This window comes from Magnusiomyces paraingens, assembly GCF_902498895.1.
Source record: "Magnusiomyces paraingens strain CBS 517.90 genome assembly, contig: contig4, whole genome shotgun sequence".
NCBI lineage: Eukaryota > Fungi > Ascomycota > Dipodascomycetes > Dipodascales > Dipodascaceae > Magnusiomyces > Magnusiomyces paraingens.
In genome coordinates, this window is record NW_022474070.1 from 1,564,196 (window position 1) to 1,589,431 (window position 25,236).

The following is a 25,236-nucleotide window of genomic DNA, read 5'->3' on the forward strand; positions in this document are numbered from 1 at the left end:
AAGGGGAAACAACAGAAAGTATTAAAGAAAAAGTGCCTTTTGGTAAAAAAAAAAAAAAAAAAAAAATTCAATGACGATGATGATGATGATGATAATCAAAGATATTAAATCAAAGATAACGAAGAAAGTTTTAATAACAACATGTGCCTGAAAAGACCTTTTTTTTTTTTTTTTTTTTTTTGGAAAAGTATTTTTAAGGTTACAAATAGTGACGTTTTTAGTGGTGCGAAGCAGCAATAACAACAGCACTTTAAAATCATAGCAATAAAAATAATTGTTAAGATAGTGTGTGTGTGCCAAAAGGAAACAAAAGAAAAAAAAAACAGTCAGTCAGTCAGTCAGTCTGTCTGTCAGTCAGTCAGTCAGCCAGCCAGCAAGCCAGCCAGCCATCTGCAAGCGGCAAAATCTAAGCAGCCGCAGAAGCAGCAAAAGCAGCAGCAACAGAAGCAGCAACAGCAAAAAACAGAAGCAGAAACAGAAGCAGCAGGGTAGCAGTACGAATTAATAAATGGGGTATAAAAAAAATAAAATAAAATAACAATTCAATATATAATGGAAATAACAATATCAGTAGTGGCTCATTTGGAAGGGTCTTTGGTAGAACCTAGTGATAATAATGGTTAATGGTGGTGGTGGCTGGTTGATATTATGGACTGGTATATATATATAAAGTAAAGTAAATTAAAATAAAATAAAATAAAGGTATTTTTTCAGTGAAAGAACAGTAACACAATTTTTATTTATTTTTGATAAATGTATTAGAAGATGTTCCCATTGGTAATTAATATTAAAAAAAACACATGCATTTTATTGAGAATAAATGCTTCAAGTCAAAACAAGCAAGAAAGAGTTTTTTTTTTTTTTTTTTTGAATTGTGAATTGTTAATAATTTGAGATTGTTGTTGTTGTTGTCTTTTTTTTCTTTATTTCTTTTTTATCACGGATCATATTCTAGCCGATGTGTGTAATGTAGTAGTTAGAAGTAATGGTGGTATCATAGATTTCTTTCTTCTATCTTTATATATATATATATATATATATATACATCAAATAGATTAAAGTTGGATATCTTTACAAAATAAAGGGTGCTTTTTATGGTTTTTTTTTTTTAAAAAAAAAAGTATTTAGAATTGAAGAAAAAAAAAACAGATTTAAATAAAAAATGAAAGAAGTTTTTTTTTTTTATAATTATTATTATTATTATTATTTTTTTTTTCTTGGCTGGTTGAAATAAATATTCCATTCGGGGTTTGTGAAAAAAAAAAAATCAAACTACTTAATAAATACGAGGAAATTAACATCCCAAAGGGATTTTCAAGTTTAAATTTAAATTTAAAAATAAATAAATTTATCATTTAAATGAAATACACAAATTGATTTCGAACAAAGAATCAAAGTCATGTGAGTTTTGTTTTTTTCTTCTTCTTCTTCTTCTTCTTCTTCTTTCTTCTTAGTTTACCAAAAAAAAAAATCAACTTCAATGCATCCAAAGTCATTTGAAATCTTCTAAAAATCATATTGTTTAAATCGATTTTTTTTTTTTTTTCAATCATAGATAATGAATATCTTCATGCAATTATCTAATGATATGATATTTTTATTTCCTATTATTACATCTGTCGCTCTTTTATATCTCTCTTTCAAGTTACTCTTCAAAAACTAATTGCTTATCATTACATCAAATATCAGTAATTATAATATCAAAAAAAAAAAAAAAAATAAAAAAAAAAAAGAAAAAGAAAAGAAGAATATTAATCCCCAAGCTGGATAAATTTACTAAAACGCTTTTTTTTTTCTTTTTTTCCCCCTATTTATCAAAACTTGACAGAAGTTTATTTCTCTCTTTTCTTTCTTCCAATGGTTGGTTACTATCAAATAGATCATGTAAAAGAAATGAGATGAAATTGAATCTACCTAAAAAATATTCTGTACTACTAACATATGAATCTATTTTTTTTTTTTTTTCAAATTCGCTCCATCTTCATCTAAAACATTGGCAAAACTGGAATAAAATCAATCAAATCCCCGTAAAAAGAAAGCTATAATAGTTTTTTTTTTTGTTTTTTGTTTTAAACAGTTTTACACTAGCCCAACGTTAACCCCAGATATTATCTAGTAGTGTATATCTAGTAAATTATTAAAAAAACACTGAGTCTTGTAGAAAATTGACTTCATAAAAAATAAATTAACATGTATATGAAACTATTCATTTTTTTTTTAATATTAATTTTTATTTGAATTTCATGTATTCTAAATCAATTATCTTATTCAAAGATTTCCTACAGCTCAAAAAAAAGTTCTTTAGATTTTTTTTTTTTTATAATTTTTTATCGCTCGATTTAAAACTTATAGTATCAAGGCTTAATTCTTACAAGTTTTCACAGCATTCAACTAATGAAATTCAAGATTCTATATATACTTATATATATATACTTAAATTAAAAATTAAAATAATTTTTTTTATTTTTTTTTAAATATATCAATCAATACACTTTCAGGTCACTACTACAAAATAGCCTTTGAGTTGCTGTCGTAACAAGTTTTTTAACGAGTCACCACCAACACAGCATCCTTGTATGAGCCTCAAAACCAGATATATAAATAAAGGCCTTCCCCCCCAACTTTTCTAAAAAAATTTCTTTCTTCTTACCATCCACTTTTCATTCTTTTTACTACATTATCCTTCCCCTTCAAATATCTTTTTAGACAAACTAAAACACACATGCATTAATTAAATCTCACTCCAATGGACATCACTTTATTCATCAATAAATAAACATCAACAATGTTAAAAGGTAAGCTTCATAAAGACAAATATTTTGTACCTGATCTAACATTCACAATGGTTTTAGTTGAGCTATGCTCATCATTCAAGTTTTAGTTATGCCTTTGCTCTAAAATCATCCGTCCTTGCAGGTTGACTTGAAAAGTGTTTGGCTTTCCCCTCTTTTTAATTAAATTTTTAACAATTCCAAAGGTATGATTAGTGATTTGATATTTAACAATGATTGATAATGACTCTTATTATTAACACATCAAACAAAAAGTAGTAGTACACTATTGTTGTCTGTCTTTATCCCATAATACAAACAAGACTTGAGATGTTAACCTCTATGACTTTGATAAACCCAGCACTGAAAGATCTCCATACTCAATAATATTTGAGGTATCCATTGACTTTGTTGCTTCAACTTTATGTTGACGTTGCAACACACTAGTTAAAGTAATTGTCTCAAGCTTCAATCCCTGATATCATTGCTCCCTTTTGATTATATCTCTAAGGTAAGATAGTATCTGCCCATGATTGCCTACAAACTCTAACCTCATGTATTTTAAAAGTACCTGCTTTGTCATTTTCATGTATGTCTATTGGGAAATGCTAGTGGATAAGAAACGATATGTTTGATGTTGAGGTTTGTTAGCTGGACATGATTCTCATTATGTTGGAAAGGTCAATGGGACATTGAGATGTTGTCAGCAATGGGTATAGTCTTGGTTCTACTGGTATGCTGTCAGCGATGGGTATATTCGTGGCTCTACTGGTATGCTGGCAGCAATGGGAATATTCGCGGCTCTACTGGTATGCTGTCAGTTTTGGAAAATATTGGGGCTCTACTGGTATGCTGTCAGTTTTGGAAAATATCGGGGCTCTACTGGTATGCTGTCAGTTTTGGAAAATATCGGGGCTCTACTGGTATGCTGTCAGTTTTGGAAAATATCGGGGCTCTACTGGTATGCTGTCAGTTTTGGAAAATATCGGGGCTCTACTGAAGTACTGACAGTAAGCATTATCTAGATATCCATTGTAGCTAAATGATTTTTATAAATTCTATTGCGTGAAAATGTTGCCAAAAAAGGACCAACTGATCAATTACTAGATGGGTTCCGCACTAATCCTGACAGCATTGTTTTTTTTAAAAAATAGTAGTTTGTAGTGCTCACATCTAGACAAGCATAACTCAAAAAAAAAAAAAAAAAAAATAAATAAACTAACAAATGAGATAAATATTAGTCATCTTGTAGTAAGAAACTAACATTTTTCTTTCCAAAATGTATAGGAAAATGATTGAAATTCAAAATTCCATAGTGGTTAGGGTTTTGATATTTGGGCTAGGGTGAAATTATTTAGCCCCAACCCTTGAGGAATTAAAGATTTTTTGAAAATTCTAAAACCCTTAAATTTTCTTCGATGTTTTAAAAAATGATAAATACCGCAAGGGCTAGGGTGTGTATTTAATTAACCCTAGCCCCAATGGAATCTTTGATTTTTTAAATTAATGCCAAAAAATATCGATAATTTTGTCCAATTTTGCCCCATTTTTAAAAATCAATGAATTCCTCAAGGGCTAGGTTTATGTATTATAGCCCCAACCCTTGAGGAATTCAAGTTTTTTTGTAAATTCAAAAAACTCTTGATTTTTTTCTACTTTAATTAGAAATGACATATTCCGCAAGGGCTAGGGCCTACATTAGTGAACCCTAGCCCCAATGGAATCTTTGATTTTTAAAATTCCAGCCAAAAAATATCGACAATTTTGTCCAATTTTGTCCCTTTTTTAAAAATCAATGAATTCCTCAAGGGCTAGGTTTATAATAATATAGCCCCAACCCTTGAGGAATTAAAGATTTTTTAAAAATTCTAAAACCCTTAAATTTTCTTCGATGTTTTAAAAAATGATAAATTCCTCAAGGGCTAGGTTTATGGAATATAGCCCCAACCCTTGAGGAATTCAAGTTTTTCTGTAAATCCAAAAAACTCTTGTTTTTTTTCTACTTTAATTAGAAATGACATATTCCGCAAGGGCTAGGGCATGCATTTAGTAAACCCTAGCCCCAATGGAATCTTTAATTTTTTGCCTTATAGTCAAAAAATATCGACAATTTTGTCCAATTTTGTCCCTTTTTAAAATATCAATAAATTCCGCAAGGGCTGGGGTAAATATATGAAATCAACCTAACCCCAACGGAATCTTTAATTTTTTGCCTCACAGTAAAAAATATGGACCATTTTGTAAATTTTTGCCCCTTTTTTAATGAAACTAAGAATTCCGCAAGGGCTAGGGTAAATATTATATAAGCTTAAAATATTTATAATAATAGAAATTACGCAAGGTCTAGGGTAAATATTATGTAATCTAAAGAAATTTAAAAATTATTAAAATTTCACAGGGGCTAGGGTTAAGAATTTGGGTTAGGGTTCACCTTTAAGGTCCATTTTTTTATACCTCATTATCAAATTTTGTTAAAATTCCGCAAGGGCTAGGGTATCTGTATTTACCACCAACCCCAATTTTAGCTTTGAGCTGCCACTTGAGCCTTTATTTCGAATTCTTTTCAACATACATAGATAATCAAATATATTGATACATGTTAATAAATTAAACAATACATATTCTGAAACCTCTAAGCAATTTTTTGGAAATTGAGTATAAAATTTGTAATTTGTAATTTGTCCTCTAGTTTGCAAAGCTCCAAACCTCATTGACATTGAAAACCAAATTCACTGCCGTCTCAATAAGATAGCAAGGTTTAGAAGCAATTTAAACTCGCAACGTCATTGAGGCTCTGATCATTTGATGCTGGTATCATTTCATTAGAGCCCGGAAATTTTCCAAAACTGACAGCACTTCAGTAGAGCCCCCAAACTTTTTAAAATTGACAGCATACCAGTAGAGCCCCAATTATTCTCATTGCTGACGGCATACCAGTAGAGCCCCAAATATTCTCATTGCTGACAGCATACCAGTAGAGCCCCAAATAGACCTATCGCTGACAGCATACCAGTAGAACCAAGACTATACCCATTGCTGACAACATCTCAATGTCCCATTGACCTTTCCAACATAATGAGAATCATGTCCAGCTAACAGCCATCAACATCGAACATATTGTTTCTTATCCACTAGTATTCCCCAATATTGTCAACTACTTATTGTTAAAAACTTCAAACATCAAAAGTGTCCCCATTAATCATAAAACTTACCTAAGTAAATAATGACCTTGTTTAAGATCAAATCTGAAATGAGATTAAAGAAACGGGCCTTTAAAAGTCTGCCAGCATGGTGAATGTTAGGCGAAAAACTTAAAGTGGCTAGAAACTGGGAGAGAAATTTCTTTCACTGAAAAGAAATATTTATTGTTAAACATTATGTCAAGTGATTATCATTATCAATATTACCTTGTAAAAGTCATGATGTTAATTTGTGTTGAAAAGAATGCAAGTTTGAATCATTATGCTAGATTTATCTTTATGTATTAATTATACAAGATTTTGTTTTTTTTTTTTTTTTTTTTTGTAAAAGAGAAAATCATGGAGAAGAAAAAGCTTGAAGAAAAAAAAAAGTGAAAGGTAAGAGGAAAGAAAAAAAAAAAAGGAAAAGTTGGGGGAACGCCCTTTATTTATACCTTTGGTTTTGAGGCTCCAACAAGGAGGCTGTAATTTTTGTTGACTCATTGAAAATCTCAATACACTTCAATTCCCATTACATTAGAAAAGCTCATGACCTACTGAAATGGCTGGCCTAACTGACTATCATATTTGACTGATTTGGTTATTCTTCTGGAACCCAATTCCTGTAACTGAAACTCTATGAGCTAGAATGATGAAGTAATTTTTACCAATTCACTGTAAAACTGATACTATCGCAGGGTTAGTCTTATGATGAGATTTTTAATCAATTAGTATATAAACAAGGCTCGAAGCCATTTGGGCTTGAAAGAACAACTGATATCTCTTTCCCTAAAAATTGAAGATTTCATTGCAATCTTCGACTATCAATAAACAGGTTAAAGAAAGTTTCCCTTAATGAAACGATAAATGTACAACGGAATCATCAAATTGTTGCATCTGCTTACACTTAACTTGGCTTGGCTTCATACTTCACAGCAATAATACCTTTAGACTTTGTATAAAAGTTGTAATCTGTCTTGGTTGTGCCCTCCATCCTTTGAACTTTTTAAAAAGAAGCTAGAATTGAACACTTCAAGCCTCTAAATGTGTAACTTAAAACTTGAGGAGGTGTCGAATGAATTGATAAAATAAAACATGTAACTTCAAACTAAAAAAAAATCCATTTTATAAACATTTATTATATTAAAAAAAAATCATCCCTTTTAAATACTTTTTTCATCGACCCCACCGTCTGCGGGCCTCAGCCTCTTGCCGTAATTGCTGTGCAGAGCTCGGTAACGGAATCGCTAACGACCCATCCCGCACTCGATTCTTCTCCAGCTCAATGACGCTCTCAATCTTATCCAGTGCAAGTTTTAACAAGTCCCGTCGCTGCTGCAGCTCAATGTGCTTGCGAATCTTCGGGTCCTCTTTGGCAAACGACTCAATCTGAGCCGGCGTCAAGTTCTGCCCAAGACGCATGTCCAGCTCCCGAGGAAAGTTATAATAAAAATCAGACAGTAGCTCAACATTCAAAAACAAAACCGCAGTCTGAGTCAGTTTGTCAGCAACAACATCCAAAAATACCTCAGGGCAATAGTACTTGTTTTCCTTTGACTTGCACTGTCGAGACTTGATGGCCGTCATCCGCATGCGAATCGTATCTGACCGGTCTCGCAGAAAAAGCGCTTCGCGACCACGCGAAAGCAAAGCTTGTGAAAACCCAAACGCATCAGAGCTCTCATCTGCAGGTACTCCATGCACGCCACCCTCGCGTGTCTTTTCAATAAACTTAATCACTTGGTTAAGCTTATGTGTACCAACAGCTTTCTTCATTTGTCCATAAGCATTCTCGCACTGTCTTAACTCTTCCTTCAGCAAGTTGTATGCGTGATCCCGCGACTTGGCCCACTCCCGGTCTTCAACATCAACCTCGTACTTGTAAGGTTTGATACAGTTCTCGACCTGGTCAGCTGTAGAATAAAACTTCATGTTGAGAATTCCAGACGCTGCGTCGTGAATGGTCTCTCGTGCAAATGGGTGGTTGCGGAAATTCGTACTATCAACCAAATGATCCATCTCCGACATTAGTGCATTAATAACCAAGTTGGTCGACAACCGACCAACACCAAGCTTGGTCAAGTTCGAAGTCGACGCATCTAGCTTGCGCGTCCAGTACATATTGTCGGGATCAGCTCCAACAAGTTCTGCAAGAGCAGGCTCTGTAATCTTTAAACTGCTCACATTCAAGTTTTGGTTTGGTGTCTCCAGTGGCCTGTTCCAGTATCTCTGAGCAAGTAAATCCAAAACTCGCTGATCCAGCTCGCTCTTTAACAGCCCACGGACCTCGTTGCGTCCAAACTGAGTCGTCAAATCCTTAAACGCAAGCTTGAATGCATCAACAGACCCCGCAAGGTAAGTTTCTGGGGTCAAAATACGGTCATTGTATTCAACCTTGAACTGATAAGCGGCTTCCTCAAGTTCTTGACGAATTGCTTCAGAAGTGGGTTGTAAGCTACTGGCCATGGTTTTCTCCAATACATTCATAAGTTTGCGACGTAGTGTAGTTGTGCCAACATCAGCCTCATCAAACTCTGGGAATTGCGAAAAGTAAGTTTGCTCGTTTTGTGTGACTAATGCTCCAATGTTGCTGTTGCGACGGAAAAGACCTCCCGAAGGCGGCTTGGTAATAACTCCCACATAGCCCATCTGCAACGCGTATGCCTTGTTGCTAAGAAGCTCTGCACCCCGATGAGCATCAATCAAGTCCATCTTGGTCACAACACCAATGGTCCGCTCACCACGGGGGTCAGCTCGACGGCTAGCCTTGAGAGCTGCAGAGTTGGCCATATCAACATCTGCCGCAGAAATGGCTAAAATTACATTAGGTGGCTGAATATATTTTTCGCATAAAATGTTAATCTTTTGCTTCAAACTATCTGGCTGGTCGTTGGCTGCAACTTGGATATACCCAGGAAGATCAATCAGCGTCAAGTCTGGAACTGTGGGCGAGTAAATGTTGAGCTGAATAGGGTCGTCAGAAACGGCATCTGAATCCGGTACAGCAAGGTTTAAATCGGTGAGCGTTTTTTGAATCTGTAAAAAGTCGGTAATCTTGCCAAGCCCCAACGACGGGAACTCACCATACTCAGCTGCAGAGTCCGGTGTATTGACAAGAGTCAGCTCGATGGGGCGGCGAGTAACCATGTTATTACCCTTGGGCAAGAATTCGTGGCCCACAATCGCCTCCAGCACAGATGATTTACCGGAGCTTTGGGATCCAATCACCACAATCGATGGCAGTTGAAGTGTTTCCGATTGATCCACACGTTTGAGAATATTGCGAATCTCAATCATTTTTTTAGTCAAAAGCATTATTTGATCTTCTTTGGCACTGTTGCGCTCATTGGCGTCGGTCCCAACTGCAAATGCACTACCAAGAACCGCAGCAGCTGCTCCAGTCCCATCATCGCCATTGTTATTACCACCAGAAGATTGTCCGTCATTCCCGGTTGAATCAGTGTTTTCAGATCCAGTCTCTGATCCATCTGTAGTCTTATCAAGGGAGTCTGATGCAGCTTTTGAAATTGATCCAAAAAACCCAGTGATGCCAGTTAAATCAAATCCGTCGACAACACCGCGTGCACCTTCATACACATCAGAAGCCCATTCCGATGCCTGTGAAATCTTATCTTGAGTGAATGAAGACACTTCCTGGACCTTGTAGTTGACATAGGCTGCGCCGCCAACAACAACGCCGCCCGCCGCCGCGCCCGCGCGCACAATGAGCTTGGTCGCCGCACCAAGAGAGAGTCCGCGGCGCGCAACCATGACGGCGGAAGGCCGCAGACCCATTCCGGAAAACAAAGGCGATGTCAGGCGTGGCCGATGAGATGCCCGTGCACCGTTGCTAGAAAAGAAAACAGGACCCGAACGAGGGCTAGACGAAGTGTGGAGAGAAAGTGTACTGGAGAATGATGGGCCTCGGGAAACGCGGGGCAAAACAGCCCGATTCAAAGCAGCATGTGCACGTGCAGCCTGCGCTGGAGCCGCCCGCCTCGATAGCAAGTACGAAATGCTAGGCATTATGAATTATGTAGGGAGGTAAGACGAAAAGTTCCTGGAAATGTTGGCTGGTGTGTGTGTATGTTATTTTTTTTATGATTGATGATAAGTGGTGGGTAGGAAAAGGGAAAATTTGGTCTTTGCTCTTCTGTGTGTGGCGGCTAGAAGCCTTCAGTCAGATGTTTTTTGTGACACCGTTTCCGGAAATTATGTAATGTTGTAACAAGTTTTTAATCGGCCACCAAAACCTCCAAAAGGCACATCGCCAAATAGGCCTTTTTTTTAAAAAAAAAATAAACCTTCAAACCATTCGAAATTATAAAACATGTTTGGGCTTGGTCTATTATTATATGGTTGGTACTAGGATTAGTATTTAATAGGATTTTGCTAACAAGTTTAGTTTCTGTGCTGCTACTTAATGCTGTCGCTATTTTAAGTGAAGACCGGTTTATTGCCCGAAGTATGTTGAAAATCCCCTTGCTCACTTCAAAACTAACACAAACACTATTCTAGTCGGTTGGGGCTCACAGCAAGAGTTTGGAATTCAAGACGATTCAATCAGGACTAAGATGCTGGGTTTAACTCGTGCAACTAGGACAGTCATGAGGCGTAAGTACTATATTTTAAAGAGGAAAGCCTAAATATTTTCTAACACGTTTCAGCATTTCTCATGATCTTCAATATTCTCATTATAGGTTACGAAATACTCTTTGGTTAATAGGAAATAAAAAAAAAATAATAAAATGGGGAAAAAAAATTGGAAAAAAATGAAATCTTTATAACTAAAAGTACACAATGCATTAAAAAAAACCGGCATGAAAAAAAATAAAAAAAATCAATCTAGTTCAATGGGAGCCTCGCTTGACTTGCCAATAATAGTGTTAAACCAGTCAGAATGTCTGCTGGATGGCTTTGGTTCATTTTCGGCCTCGCTCTCATGCAAAGACTCTTGAGCTGTGGCTTGTTGGGGAGCCTGCGTAGTTGTTGACTGCGCAGTTGTCGACTGCACTATAGGATTTACCTCAGATGACCGTTGCTGTGATTCATACCCATCATATCGCTGCTGCTTTTGAGCATCGTGACTTTCATAATACCTGGAGCCATCATGCTGTTGCTGTCTCTCATAATACTGCTGATTGTAATACCCAGATTGAGAATACTCAGATTGTGCATATGTGCCCCGTCTGTAATACTCTTGAGAGTAATACCCACTCTGAGCCGCCGACTCAGGCTGTCCACGACTATATCTGTCGTCACGTACACCCTCTTCATAGTATTGTCGCTGTTGACCTGGATATTTCTCCTTGTTTTGTCGCGTCTCCTGAACTGGAGACGATTTAGCTCTGGGGGGTGATACCTTAGACCCAGCCGTAGTTGGTAATGGCTCAGGATCCGGGTCAAGTAGTGACGAAATAGAGGGCTTAAATGGGCGCGGAGATGTAACCGCACTTTCCAATGTAGCCACCTCGGAATCCCTTCCATTTCCAACAACGCGTACAACCTCTTCGTCTTCACCATCCGTCAGCAAGGTAGGAGCATTACTGTATGGTTCATGCTGTGTTTCAGCTTTAGGCTCCACAACAACGCTAGTGGTATCATCACCCTTGTTCCCATTAGTGCTCGTAAAACTGTCTTCATCCTTGTGCTGTTTCCGGCGTCGCCGTTTTCGAGGCTCTTCGTCCTTGTGTGCAGTTAAATCCTTGACCTTGTGTGTCTTTTCCATCTCCTCTGCCATCAACCGCTCCTTTTCCATTTGTTCTTCAGCTGCCAGTGCAAGTTCAATACTGCGTGACTCTACTCGGCATGGCATTGGCGTGTTGGCCTTGGTGATTTTGAGACTGTCAGCAGCAACAAGTTTGCTCAAGCACACGCGCAAAAGCGCGAGTGACCGACTGATAATGTCACGGCGTGTCACGCGTACTTTGGAAGAGGAAGTAGTTGTAGACCCAGTAGATCCATTGGAACCAGCACCTGGAGACGACGTCTTCTTTTTGTCAGACTCGGGCCAAACAACTTTGATACTTTTGAGACCTTTACCGCTCTTTTGTTTGGTATCAGTCGGTGCTGGCGGTGGTGTCTCATTGGAATCAGGAGTAACAGGATCTGATAATAAATCCATGACTGAGATCTTTGTTGATGGAGTTTGTAATGCACTTGCTTTGGCAGCAGCGGCAGCGGCAGCAGCTGCAGCTTCTTCCCTCTTCTTTTTTTCCTTCAGTTCTTCTTCAGGAAGCACCTCATCCACAAAATCGCAGTAAATGATCAAATATATGGACACAAACAGGTCATCAAGAGCTGCCGTTGAGCCAAACCCATTATTCAACCGGCGTAGTTCGGCAGTGTAGTTAAGAAACTTGGTCAATGGATGCAACGGCGTTGCTGTCTTTTCATTGTAGTCAAGCATTTTGGCCGCGTTTCGTGCAAAGTCTTCAAACACGATCCGGGAGATTGTGGAATCTGCATAACGGGCTGGGATCCCAAGCACAGCATCCGACTTGCAAACACGCGCCACTGTGCTACACATAAACTCCCAGGTCTCTTGGTGTCTAAGCATACCAGACTTGAACTTACGCAGACACTTGGACAGTAAGCCAAACATCTCCACATCCTGTGTGCGGCCCAGCAAGTCAATGAAGAATACAATGTACTGTCTAACATACTCAAAGTGTTGTCCAGGCCGCTCGTACTCGGTTTTCCAAATTTGGATCGGCGTTTTGGAAGTCACTTTGAGCTGGAAAAATGCAGACAGCTCGTCCTTGGCCTTGAGAAAATCTCCTCCAGCCTCGTCGTAAATCCGCGCAAGACGGTACGTAGGCCGATGGTGCCATTTCTTTTTGTCGGCACTGCGAATCTTGATAAGTGCAGCTGCACACAAACTGTAAGCCTCATTGTTTTCAGGCTTGTCAGGACTTTCAATTACAATCGGATTGTCTCCAGTGTTATCTGCATAAGCGCATTTGGAAAGATACTCTAGAGCCTGTGCATTGGTGATGACGCCAGAGTGTAAATACTTGTAAACACAAGAAACAAACTTGTAATGAGGTTCCAATACTGAGTCGCAATCTCTTGTATGCTTTTCAGGAGCAAGCTCCATAGACTTTGTATATATGTCTAGAACCGTTTCGTGCGACGATTTAAGCTTGTGCAGCATTTGACCCTTGAGATAAAGAGTGTACCAGTCGAGTTCTTCGCGCTCTGAAACCTTGAGCGCTAGTAACGCCGACTTGATAATGACAGCAGGTTTAAGCTTGTATACGGGCTCACGAGTATATAAACCTTCCATGCCGCAAAGCATGCGCTCCCCCATCTGGTAAAACGCAGCCATGTCCATCGGACACTGTGTTGAGTTGAAAAGAAGGCGAGCGAAAAATGACCATACACTTTGCAGCATATTGTGATAAGATGGTGAGTTAGCTAGCAGCTCGGAAGACTTGCCCTGTTGTTGTAATAGCCTATTGATTGCCATGCCTGCGCAAATCAGGGTCTTTTTCTGACGAGCGACTGTGACATTACGTGAATCAGGAACAGAGATTTTGTCCGTATTCCAGGTCAAGTCGTCCTCAACAAGAGCATCGTAGCCTTGGGCAAGTAAGTACCATGTTTCGAATCGGTTATAACCACCGCACATGAGGTCGTACTTGAGAAATTTTATGGCTTCAGCAACATCTTCTGTGCGACCCTGCATTGTACGCTTGCGCACTTTATAAAGCTGCATACGCGACTGGCCCAGTAAAAAGTAGAGACCCGACTTAGCTAGTGAGTCAATTTCCTTAGGTGTGTCAACAAATGAAATTGGATGATTGCCATTAAAGCACATTTTAAGAAACGGAACATCGACACGCATCTCCATAATGCCAGTCAATATAAAGGCGTTGCGGGAAATGGTGGGTGTGCTGCTGCTACTTGGGAACTGGATGGCTTCAAAAAGTTCATCTAAAACACCCTTGACTTCTGCACGCAAAATACTTTGGGAAAGATTTTTCTTTTTGATGAGAATGCCAAGAACAAACTCAAGAATTTTAAGAGCTGTACTCTTATCCAACTCAATAGGTTTAGTACTGTGGTCGTATGGGTGAAAGTCTTCAGAAGCAATAACAACATTGTACCGGCAGTGCAAGCATTGAATCATGTCAGACTCTGAGTCTTTAGGGTTTAATCGTATAAGCTCGTTAAAGATTAGGCCTAGAAGAACACCATCAGCAAGACCACAGTAACCACGGTTTCCCAGTTGCTCGTGGATTATGCTCAAAATTTCATGAAGCGTTTCCGTTGTGCTTGTTGGAACCAACGCTTGGTAAAGGTAGTAGAAGAGACACCACGACCGAACAGTAAGTTCTTTCATGATATTTGCGGCCTTTTCCCAAGCGGGGTGTGATGGTGCATTGATAACTGCATTGACTATTCCGTCTTCGAAAAGAACATAAACGTATAAAAGTCGTAGCAGTGCTAAAATTGCAGACATGGCAGCACGGAGACTGGTTTGGCTCAGGTGGCTGAACGAGGTGATGGAAAGATCAAGTGCCATCATGTTTTTGGCAGCATTGTGACACATGTAAACAGCGCGCAGTAGCACGATAGGTCGTTGTTCAGGAGCAAGCGTCTTGTACTTATGTGAAGTAAGTTCTTTGACAATATCACAAAAGATGGCAAGATACCCATCAAGAGATTTTTGAGACTCGCCTGCGTTTTGATAGTCGTCCAGCAGCAGGTTCCAAAATTTTAGGCGAAGGTCAAGCGATGCACGAGATAAGTAAAGAGAAATCGCCTTGTACTCATCTTCTGGCTTCTCCAATGGCTTTAGCAAAGGATCATCCTCCATAACAACATCAGGATCATCTGGCTTTTCAGGGAAAAGAATGCGCTCAAGAAGAGAAATTCGCTTTTTGCTGGCTTCAATGGATAGCAGTTTATTGCGAGCCTTTTGTTCTTCAAGCTCTTTTTTCCGCCGCTCACGTTCTTCCTTTTCAAGCCGTTTCCGTTCTTCTTCTTGTTTTTTCCTTTCCTCGTCCTTTTCTTTATCGACTTTTCCCTTTACCTTGTTTTTCTGTTTGCTGTCTTTTTTCTTTTCAGTGGTAGTGGATGAATCCACTGGTTTTTCCTCTTGGGCTTCCTTGATTGCTGAAGAAGCTTCTTCCACAGGGTCTTTAAATATTTCGGAAAGAGTAGCCATGGCACGAAATCTTGAGAGTTGATTGCGGATTGAAACTAGAGAAAATGGAGGGATATGTACAAAATTAGGGTATGTGATTTCGAGCGAAGGGTTGACAGCTTCCAGCTCTTTGATAATGTCAGAAAAGTCGTCGCCGTTATCGGCAAAAGCATCTGCAGTTATTGATTTACTGACCAACAGATTTGTCCATTGATTTCGTAAGACAATATTTTGGAACCGAGTCTGTGTCCGTTCAGAAGAAACTGCAACAAGGTCGCAAAAGATGCGGCGCCAAGAAAGGTACCGCTCTTCAAGAGCAGATTGTTTGGCAGACAAATCTTTTATAGAGGCCTTGGATAAGGTTTCTGGTTTGCGTAAAAGCTTAGAGATGCCAAAAGATTCATTGGCAATGATTTCAAGAATAGTCTGTGTAATGGCAACTTCACAAAAAGTGTCCAGAAGTGTTCCGAGCTCAACAGCCTGAGAAACATAGCTGCTAGGATATTCCTGTAATAGTGGTTCAACATGGCACACTAAATGACCCAGAGAGGTGATAGCATTAAGTGGCCATATTTGTGTAAGAATAGGCGAGAGTTCGTTTTCAGGTTGGACTCCGCACAATGCGCGAACAAGATTGACACGCACCTCTTGAATATGTGGACGGGATGCAAGAACCGATTGCACAAATGCAACCGATGTAGAACTTGGTGGAAGGGTAGTTGGTCTACTGCTTTCTGGGATTTGGACTGTAGAGGTAGCAGATGAAGGACTATCGAGAAGTTGAGCCAAAAGTGGCTGTGAAATAGCGTTTGAGTTTTGTGGGTCATGTGTATCGTCCTGTACAATAGTATCTGAGTTGATTTCAGCCTTCATGGCGGCCAAGACTTCTACCTGTGGTGCATCCCAATTTAGTAGCTCTTGTTTAAAATCATAAATATACTGATCTGATGGGTTTTTGGGTTCATCACGAGAAAAGACCGGAGAAATTGTCACAAAGGAAAAAGAGCATGGCTTAAGAAATGTCTTCATTTGGTCAAAAAAGGCATCATCTTCTGTGAAATCTGCATCACTGAGAGAGTTTGTTTTTTCTTGAAGCTTGAAGCGTTTACTGGACCGTGCTTTTGGAGGGTCCTGTGGCTCTAAAGATATAGATTCTGATTTCCGTTTTTTATTTTCTGCTGGAATTTCTGGGGTATTGTTTTTTGTTGTTGATGATGATGAGGATGATGCAGATTGTTCTGGAGGTTGGGGTTCTTCAGACTTTTCCTTTTCTATGCTGGTGCCTTTTGGGGTATCATTATTTTCCATAGGCTGTTGTTGTTCTGGTTCGGCAATCTCTGGAGATTCGGTTACTAGTGAAGGTTTCAAGTCTTGTTGAGATAGGTCAGGCACGTTAAATGTAATTGGGTATGAAGGACGGAGACTATTTTCGTAAGGATCTTCAGAGCATGCGAGTTTCTTTTTGCTTTTTGATTGGCCGGTTAAATTAAGAACATGGTCCTGGACGACATTGATGAGAGAGACCCAGTCAGGTGAGAGAAGATTGATTTTGGAGGGAATGACTGGAATCTTATAGTTTTCAGTACGAGGAAGAGGGTTATCTCCAAAAAAGGAAAGATCTGGAGGCCGTGGTGGCAGTAGTTGTGGTATACTTTTATTTGGCGCGACACGGGAAAATAACTGGGGTCTGGAGTTGAGGGTGGCTTCGTCGTGGATCTGGCGACAGAGAATGTAGAGAGACTGAATGATTTGAATATCAAGAGGACTTGTAAGTTTAGCAGAATCAAGAATAGACTGGAGGCCTGTTCCGGAAGCAGCTGGAGCTGTGGCCACGCACTCATACGCAAGCCGTGCAACACGGACGTATCCGAGACGAGATGCGAGTGCTGCAAGAAGGGTGAAAAAGGTAGCATCGTCGTCTCCTGAAGGGTTGTATAAAAGGGCTTCAGCAAATTCATCAAGAACGATTTCAATGCGCTGAGACGCTTCGGTGTCGTCCATGCCTTTGCGTCCATGTTTCAGATCGGAGAGCAGTAGAATGGCATGGTTTTTGAAAGCTAGATACTTTAAGTTTTCAGCTAGTGGTGGTAGTCCAGTTTCCTAAGAAAGAGTTAGTAAAGGATAAAGAAAAAAAAAAAAAAAAAAAAAAAAAAAAAAAAATAAAGGATAAAAGATAAAAGATAAAGGAGCAACTATATATTAACATACTCTAGTAAGATTAAGAATTTCGAGATTAAACAGCGCGTCATATTCCTTGTGAGCATTGGGTCTATCGCCATCACGTTGTAGTTTAAGAGCGCGTTTGTATAAATCAAGACCTTGTTCAACCTGAAGCTCACGAGTATGGACTTCAGCTTCGTGTATGAGGTCTTCCTCATAGATATTGATTGGCACAAAGTTTGACATTGTTTGTTTAAAATCTTATTTTTGATTTTTTTAGTTTGGTTTGTTTGTTTGTTTGTTTGTTTTTTTCACGCACGCAGGCTCCTATAGCCTTTGGTGTGAAAAAGGTATGCTGCTATGAATATATTTTTAAAAGAATAAGGAAGTTGAGTTAATCAAGAAAGTTCAAGATTTGAGACTGGAGTTTAAATTTTAGTTGGATGAAAAAAAAAAAAAAAAAAAAAGTCTTCAAAATGGCATTTTTAAAATTGGTTAAATATTTAATTTTTTTTTTTTTTTTGGAGGGTGGGGGAAGAAAAGGATTTAAATGGTGGTGGTGCTAAAATTTTTTTTAATTTATTTTTAATTTATTTTTAATTTATTTTTAATTTATTTTTAATTTTTAATTTAATTTAATTTTTAATTTAATTTAATTTTATTTAAATTTGTTGTTGTTGTTGTTGTTGTTGTGCAAGTCTTCAAATATATTTTGTCCAACATATAAATATAACCAAAGCATTGCCTACTTAAAAAAAAAATTCTCTGCACTAAAAATGTGCTTTACTTTTTACTGTTGTCTTTTAAGTCCATGTAGAACGGGGGAAGAAAAAAAAAATAAAAAAATAAAAAAATAAAAAAAAAAAAAAAAAAAAAAAAAAATCAATTTTTTTTTTTTTTTTGAGTTTTCAACACACAAACTAAACAAACAAACCTTTCATACAGCCGTACTCAGCCGTATGTGCCCTAACCCATCTATAGATCTTTTTTTTTTTTTTTTTTTTTTTTATTTTTCACTCAAACTATATAACTCCCCTCCCCTCCCCCCCCCCCTATTTGCCCCACCATACGGACATAATCAATCCTCTATTACTATCATATATATAAATCATCATCAATGGGCTCCAGTTTACCACTTCACTTAGATCACAGTGGATCCAAAAATACTTTTGGTCCTGCTCCCCCTTCCTTGTACTTTGCTGAACTTTTGTCTCATATCTCCTCTATTTCACTGCTAATCAAAACACCTGCTAATTCACAGTTTATCCCCGCGCGACTCGAGTTCCCCTATGAAGGTAGCTCGTATGTAACTCTAGTGTACATCTCTGGGGCAAAAACACAAATCTCACTACCAGTTCCATTTACGCCATCATTAGCACTTACAAGACAAAGTCTTACTCAAGAAGTACTTCGGGACCCATGCAACATACGTGTGTCTATCAAAGCTGAAGACCAACGGCTCCGGATCCAACCCCATGAGACTGCAGGTGCACGTAAAACAGGGAAATTGTTTGCACATACTGACAAAGAAGAATATGTACCTTTAAATGCGAAAACCATGGGAAGCATGAAATCTGGAGACTTGAAATGTGCACAGTGTGGAGCTGTAGTGGTGCGTAATGCGACACAGAGCTTACACTGGAACCCATTACCATCTGAAACTTGGGCTGAAATGATGGACTTTTGGCATTGTCACAAACCCTCTGAACCCAAAGCAGGTGCCGCTCATGACCAGTTTAATAAATCCTATACTGTGTCCAAATTTGTACCAACAAAAGAAACAGCCTTTGTAGGGCTCACATACTTTCTAATAGACTCTACAAGCTTGGGAAATACCCAGACTATAGACTCGAGTTTAAACTGTACCTCCTGTAAAACTAACTTGGGAGTACAAGATTCACCAACATCTTTTAAAATATTCAAATGGAACGTCAATCTATCTGAAACTTCTCCAGTGTCTCCCTTCTATTATGTTTCTGCAGAAATCAACGAACTCATAGCTGCCCATGGTGTCTACACATTTGCACTCTCTACAGACAATAAAACAGATGCAAAACTTGTCTTATGGGTAGTTAACTCAAATATACATTATACTTGTACTGGATCAAACTCTCGAAAAGCATTCAGAGTACTCTACAACTCTGATAAACCCGAAATACCTAATCTCATCAAAGAACGAGGCAATGATGCCGTGGAACAAATCACTGTTCCTGATTTTGTGCTCGAAAGCCTTGAATCACATTTAAAATCCGGTAACAATCTTCTCCAAGATTCAACACAATCAAATAAATGGAAAGTCTCTGTTCTTGATAAGTATAGTTCTCTATAAAACACGCATAAAAAAAAAAAGATATCTTTTAAGTGGAACTCAAAGGAACACCCTGCACAACGTTACGCAACAAAGGAGCAATCAACTTACGGTTAGCAGTAATATCACCTTGTTCAAACGTATAGGCACCACGCTCGGCCTCGGTACCCTTGGGGTTGACAGTCAACTGTAATTGGTCTTTGATTTTGGAAACAACATCGTCAACCAAAGCAGGAGTCATGTTGCCCGCAGCAACAAGCATAAGCTCACGGTGATGGTTCTTCTCGGCATCCTTGTGCGAGCACATGACAACAGAGAGATCCACACTACGCTGCTTGGCCCAGGCACGCATATCGTTAATAAACTCCTCAGCGCCTTTAGAGCACTGGGCCCATGCAGCTTCGAGCGAAGCAGGGAGAGTCGAAATTCCAATCTTAAAGTTCCCAGGAAGTGAGTCAATGCTTTTAATCGACTCATCCTCGTTGGCCCATTCCTTGTAATCTTTGCGCAAAAGATCCATGCCAGAAAGCGCCGAAATGTCATGCTTCTTTTCCGAAAGCTTGGATCCAAGGTCCTTACAGAACTTGTCAAAGTCATGAACATGCTTGCTCACACTCTCGGGGCCCACGCCCTTGTGATGATGAGAGCTATCTTTGCTACCCTCCTCGATAGCGTTCCAAATAAACTCCGCAGCCCGGGTATCGTCCTCTTCAACACGCTGACGAAGTCTGCTGGTGTCGGCCAAAATAGGACCAAGACCCAAGAGGGCAGCCACAGCACCTTCCTTCTGCAAAGCAGTTTGGGCGAGTTCCTCGCCAAGCTGGTCGCGCCAAAAGTTGACCACGAGTGACATGCACGAACCTGTGGTACGCACTGTGCGCGGGACAGCAGTATTGGTGTAATAAGACTCATCTGCGTGATGGTCCAAAACACCAATTACATTGTTTTCGGCAAACAGTGTTGCGGTCGTGCCATTGAGGCGGTTATGGTCCACAAGGAAGACAAACGCAGGAGTGGGTTCGTCAGAAAAGTCATCCACAAAGGCAATGGCATGAGTCGGGACACCAGCCTTGTGCAGCAGATATGAAATATCAGGGCGCAGCTCGAGATCCTTGCGGGGGATGTTGATAAGTGGAACCACAAGCTCTAGCTTGGGCTGGCGAGGGGTCTGGGGGGCCTTGTCGTGCTTCAGGGCCACTGTATAAAGGTATGCTGCTAGGATTGCGGAAGAGCAGGAGTCAAGATCAGCAGACTCGTTTCCTGTGACAAAGAGCACATTTTTAAGAGAGCTTGGTGAAAAGAAGCCCGAGTGCGAGATGGCAGTCTTGATTTTGGAAGTATAGGAGGCCAGCGAAAGGGTCATTGTTTTTTAGATTTTGATAACGTATAGTAGAATGAAAAAAAAAACTTTTGGCGGTGCAAAGAAGATTTGAAATGATTAGGGGAGGAACCCTTACCCAGATGATTTTAATGAAAAAAAAAAAAACGTAAAGTCCTAAAGCGTGTCAGTTGAATGATTTGGTCTTTGCAAGAAATAAAAGAAATATAAGAGTGTATTGGTTTAAAAAAGGAGGAAAACTGTATCAAATAATCAATTGATAAAACACAATTGGTCATTTAAAAAAAAAAAAGAAAAAAAGAATCATAACAATAGAATTCGTATAGAAGTTTCTTTTTTAACTTTTTGTCCTGTTATTTTACGCTTTGCGTGCATGCCATTCAGCCAGCAGGTATTCTTATTTTTTGCATCCCACTGCAAGACTTTGATGACAGCCAGGATTGACGGAATAAGACGAGTATAGAAAATGATAATTGTCACAATTGTTATACATACCTAAACTTACAAGAGACTTGTAGAGAGATAGAGTGGAAAAAAAGTGTTTAAAGAAATTAGTAAAAAAAAAAAAAAATGATGAAAAAAAGGAAGAGATTCTTGTTTGTTTATATAGAAAAAAAAAAAGTTGGACCCCCTCCCCCCCTATTTGCGGTGCAGCGTTTAACAAAAAAATATTGATAGATAGACTGTTGCCTCTGCTTCAGCTGCTGCTGCTGCTGCTGCTTCAGCTGCCACTTTATTATAGTATAAATACTCGATCTGGGGTATGTAGCAAGCGTATGATGACTTTGTGGCCAGAACATTTTCGGGATATATTCCAAGCTGTTGGATTTTTATTATTATTATTTTGGCAAACTCTCTTTGTCTTGTCTTTTTTTTTTTTGACAGCTTTTTTTTCCCTTTTCCTTAACCCTTAAATATTTATCGTAAAAACTGTTTTTCCATAGCTTGTGATAAATAATGGTTTTTTTTTTGTCCATTTCACTATCAATAGGTGTATTCGCTTACTTCGTTTTGACACTGCATATTCTCAATCAGTAATGGTGGGTCTTCAGAAGTGGCGTAGGGAAGAGAGAAGGGGGGGGGTAAATGAAAATCCACGATCACGTCTTTCATTTATTGGACAAACTAGAATTGTTTTGGGAGGAATGCAGATGGGTATGTGTTGTGACAGCTGCGATGATGGATGGTGGTGAGCATGGTGAGCATGGTGAACATGGTGAACATGTAAGAAAAGAAAAAAAAATTGTAGGTATATAAATGTAGTTTCCAAAGACTATCAATTGGACATTTATAAATTTCAGATTTGCTTTTTCAAACATTGAGCTTTATGTGCTTATTTTGATGGGACAAAAATACTTTCAAAGGACTTGATTATCGTATATTATGAATGCCCACAGTCTGTCAATTGCCCGCGTATTCTTGGCTAGTATCTTCTCTTTTTTTTTTTGTTAATCTCCCATGTAATGTACAAATCAAGTAAACTCTCACGCGACTCGTTATCTTCCTGAAGCTGCTTTCTGCACTGTCTAACTTATAAAACCCACAAAGCATCATTTTTTTTTCTCTCTCGTTCTTCTAGTCTTTTTTGCCCCCCGCATATTCATTATAGAAATTGTCATCATTCCGCATATTTCACCTTTTTTTTTATTATTTTTTTTTGTTTCTCTTGCTCTTTCTCAAGATTCAATGCGTGTACTCGTAGCCACATCCTATCAACACAAAACCTTTTCGGTTCAGCAATCTCTCAACCTATTAAACATCAAGTAATGTCTTTACTACTTGTCGTCCTCCTTTAATAATTGATTTCGTTAGCACCATTGGTGACTTGCCTAAACGTCATTTGATTTTTTGATGTGTATAAACGCTTTACAGTATTCTTGACTAATTTGTCTAGCTTTTGTCTACTTTATATTTGTATATTACACCATACAAAAAAACAGTTTAACTATTGCACTTTCTGGTTTTTGTTTTTATTTATCAAAGTTACCCTGTCTTTACATATTTTGCATCACTTCCCCAAAATCCAACGCTTTTCTGATATCCAGACATTATTAATCTCAGTATACTAAGATTAAGCAACGTAGCTTATTATTGTAAAACCTCTTTCTCAAAGATAAGAATTGATATCTTTAAATAAATTAAAAAAAATTATCTTTCTTAGGTATTCAAGTAAGCATACAACATGAAAAAAATCAGCCCATAAAAACAGTAATTTCTTGAAAAAAGAAAAATTACATCTGTACAAAATTATTACGATATCAGTGGATATCAAAACTAACTAGGCATGAAAAATATACATTTAAATCTCTATGCACATAACAAAGTAATTATATAATTACTTTGTTGATAGTTTACAGGGTACCTGTCAATTGGTATTTATATGTAAATATTATTAAAAAAAAAAAAAAAAAAAACGTAGAAAACAATATTAAAAAATCAATCGAGATTAAATCTGTGTTGCAAATGTTGACTGGTAAACTTGTAGAAGGAAAATTACAAAACTCATTGTAAAGTAAAGGTATTAAAACTTTTTTTTTAAAGATGAACAATTCCAATAGCTAAGGTTATCTTCTTTGAATTCTTCTTGATCTGAATCTTAATTGCTCATAATCTCATCTTTAAAGTATTGGAAATCAAAATGAGCTATGATAAGAAGTTGGTTCCCTTGACAAGATCATGTCACTATAACTTGGTGTCATGTGTAGCCGGTCCCTTTAATGCATGGCCCAGAGTGACCGTGCACTCGACTGTTTTAGTATCTTCTCTCGTGGAGATCTATGTCTAGTAAACAGCGAGGCATTGTCTATGAAAAAGAAATGCGTTAATTCTCCCATCATGTATTTTTATTCAACTTAGTTATTGATGTCTGGTAGTACATCTTGATCCGGTATTCGGCCTGTCCATCCATCCTACTATTAGCCATTTACGGTCTTACAAGACCCTGTAGTGATGACTGGCCATACTGGATCTCTTATCTTCCTCATTTCCTAAGTTTAAATCTTTATTTCTATTCTAATCAATGTATTCGTCCAGTATAACCTTTATTCATATATCTATAACTCCGATATATTTATTTACAGACTCTGAAATCTACTTCCTATTGCTTTGCTTTTTCATGCGGCATAATGCAATAAAAGGCTAAGGGGGTATAAGTAGCAGAGTTTGTCTGGTTAATGAATATAATGAAGATAAGATAACGCATCAATTGGTATTGTCTATTTCTCAATTCTTTTTTTTTATCTTCCTAATAAGAAGCTACTTGAAAAATCTTATCAAAAGAAGTCAGGTTTTTTTTTGGCATAATTATCGTGATTGGAGCAATGACTAAAAATTCTGATCTCCTTATAATTTTGTTTTTTGAATCCTTCTTTTTCTCTCCTGTCTAACCTGATCTGACCTCTTTGTTAATACCTGGGCATTGTTTTTGATGGGTATATTAGTAACTCTATCTGTATGTCCTAGCCTTATAACACTTGCCACATAAAGAGGCTAAGGAAACATCTGAACTATAAACGGTAATTGTGGCAAATCACTTGTGGCTTTCTGATATACTGGTAGTTCCACGATGGGAAATAAAAAAAAAAAAAAAAAGAGAAAGGAGGAAATGGCTGGTGATCTATGGCTGGTGATGGAAGATGGGTGGTTTATTCGTTTTGGGTTTAGTGAGTGGCTGGTGAATGAAGTTTTAAAGTGGAACTTTAAAAAAAAATGAAGGGGCCTGCATTATCATGATAAGAACAGAAAAAAAAAAAAGTAAGAACCAAATTTAGTTACTAAATGGGAATAAAAACAAGAAATCTAGAGATTTAGAAATCGAAGTAGTTATTTTCAATCGATACTTGATTGTTATTTAAAGGGTATTTCAAATATTTCAATTTTCTGGGTAAGGGTAAGGGTATTAACAAGTTAAACGTTAATAGTAAAAGTTTATCCAAAACAATATCTCAACTTTCACAACATTTATTAGCCTTAACACATACAACATGGGCTAATTTAAGAAAAGAAAAGAAGTGATCACCTTGAAACAATGAAATTTCTCATTAACAAAAAAGTAAAAATCAAAAAGAAAATGATATTAGCCCTACGGGGGGCTCGAACCCCCAACCTTGAGATGCCACTTGATAAGAGTCTCACGCTCTACCGATTGAGCTAGCAAGGCTTGCTTAAAAATGTGCCACATTTATTTTTTTTAAACTGTGTAATCTTTCAATTGTATTTTCTGAGTTTTGTGGGGCAAAAATTTTAGAATTTTGGATATTTAAGGTAAATATTAATAAGTTCAACTAATTTGAAATAAATTCAAAGTTTTTCGAATAGTTTAGATG

At 37.9% G+C, this 25,236-nt stretch overlaps 6 protein-coding genes across 6 annotated transcripts; 3 read left to right on the top strand and 3 right to left on the bottom strand.

Moving 5' to 3' along the window:
• Positions 1-2,785: 2,785 nt before the first annotated feature.
• On the top strand, positions 2,786-3,779 carry SAPINGB_P005274 (uncharacterized protein; the record flags this gene model as incomplete). The annotated part of the gene is made up of 4 exons (XM_031999988.1): positions 2,786-2,795; positions 2,853-2,880; positions 3,340-3,360; positions 3,491-3,779. 4 exons carry the CDS (start codon positions 2,786-2,788, stop codon positions 3,777-3,779), a joined length of 348 nt encoding a protein of 115 aa, XP_031855879.1.
• Positions 3,780-7,126: 3,347 nt separating this feature from the next.
• SAPINGB_P005275 (uncharacterized protein) lies at positions 7,127-9,976 on the bottom strand (the record flags this gene model as incomplete). Its single annotated transcript, XM_031999989.1, has 1 exon — positions 7,127-9,976. One exon carries the CDS (start codon positions 9,974-9,976, stop codon positions 7,127-7,129), a length of 2,850 nt encoding a protein of 949 aa, XP_031855880.1.
• A 304-nt stretch (positions 9,977-10,280) lies between these two features.
• SAPINGB_P005276 (uncharacterized protein) lies at positions 10,281-10,673 on the top strand (the record flags this gene model as incomplete). The annotated part of the gene is made up of 4 exons (XM_031999990.1): positions 10,281-10,293; positions 10,356-10,415; positions 10,469-10,564; positions 10,618-10,673. The coding sequence occupies 4 exons, from the start codon at positions 10,281-10,283 to the stop codon at positions 10,671-10,673; spliced, it is 225 nt and encodes a 74-aa protein (XP_031855881.1).
• Positions 10,674-10,790: 117 nt separating this feature from the next.
• Positions 10,791-17,510, bottom strand: SAPINGB_P005277 (uncharacterized protein; the record flags this gene model as incomplete). The annotated part of the gene is made up of 2 exons (XM_031999991.1): positions 10,791-17,204; positions 17,313-17,510. The coding sequence occupies 2 exons, from the start codon at positions 17,508-17,510 to the stop codon at positions 10,791-10,793; spliced, it is 6,612 nt and encodes a 2,203-aa protein (XP_031855882.1).
• Positions 17,511-18,381: 871 nt separating this feature from the next.
• SAPINGB_P005278 (uncharacterized protein) lies at positions 18,382-19,593 on the top strand (the record flags this gene model as incomplete). The annotated part of the gene is made up of 1 exon (XM_031999992.1): positions 18,382-19,593. One exon carries the CDS (start codon positions 18,382-18,384, stop codon positions 19,591-19,593), a length of 1,212 nt encoding a protein of 403 aa, XP_031855883.1.
• Positions 19,594-19,621: 28 nt separating this feature from the next.
• On the bottom strand, positions 19,622-20,935 carry SAPINGB_P005279 (uncharacterized protein; the record flags this gene model as incomplete). The annotated part of the gene is made up of 1 exon (XM_031999993.1): positions 19,622-20,935. The coding sequence occupies one exon, from the start codon at positions 20,933-20,935 to the stop codon at positions 19,622-19,624; it is 1,314 nt and encodes a 437-aa protein (XP_031855884.1).
• Between the last annotated feature and the right edge of the window lie 4,301 nt (positions 20,936-25,236).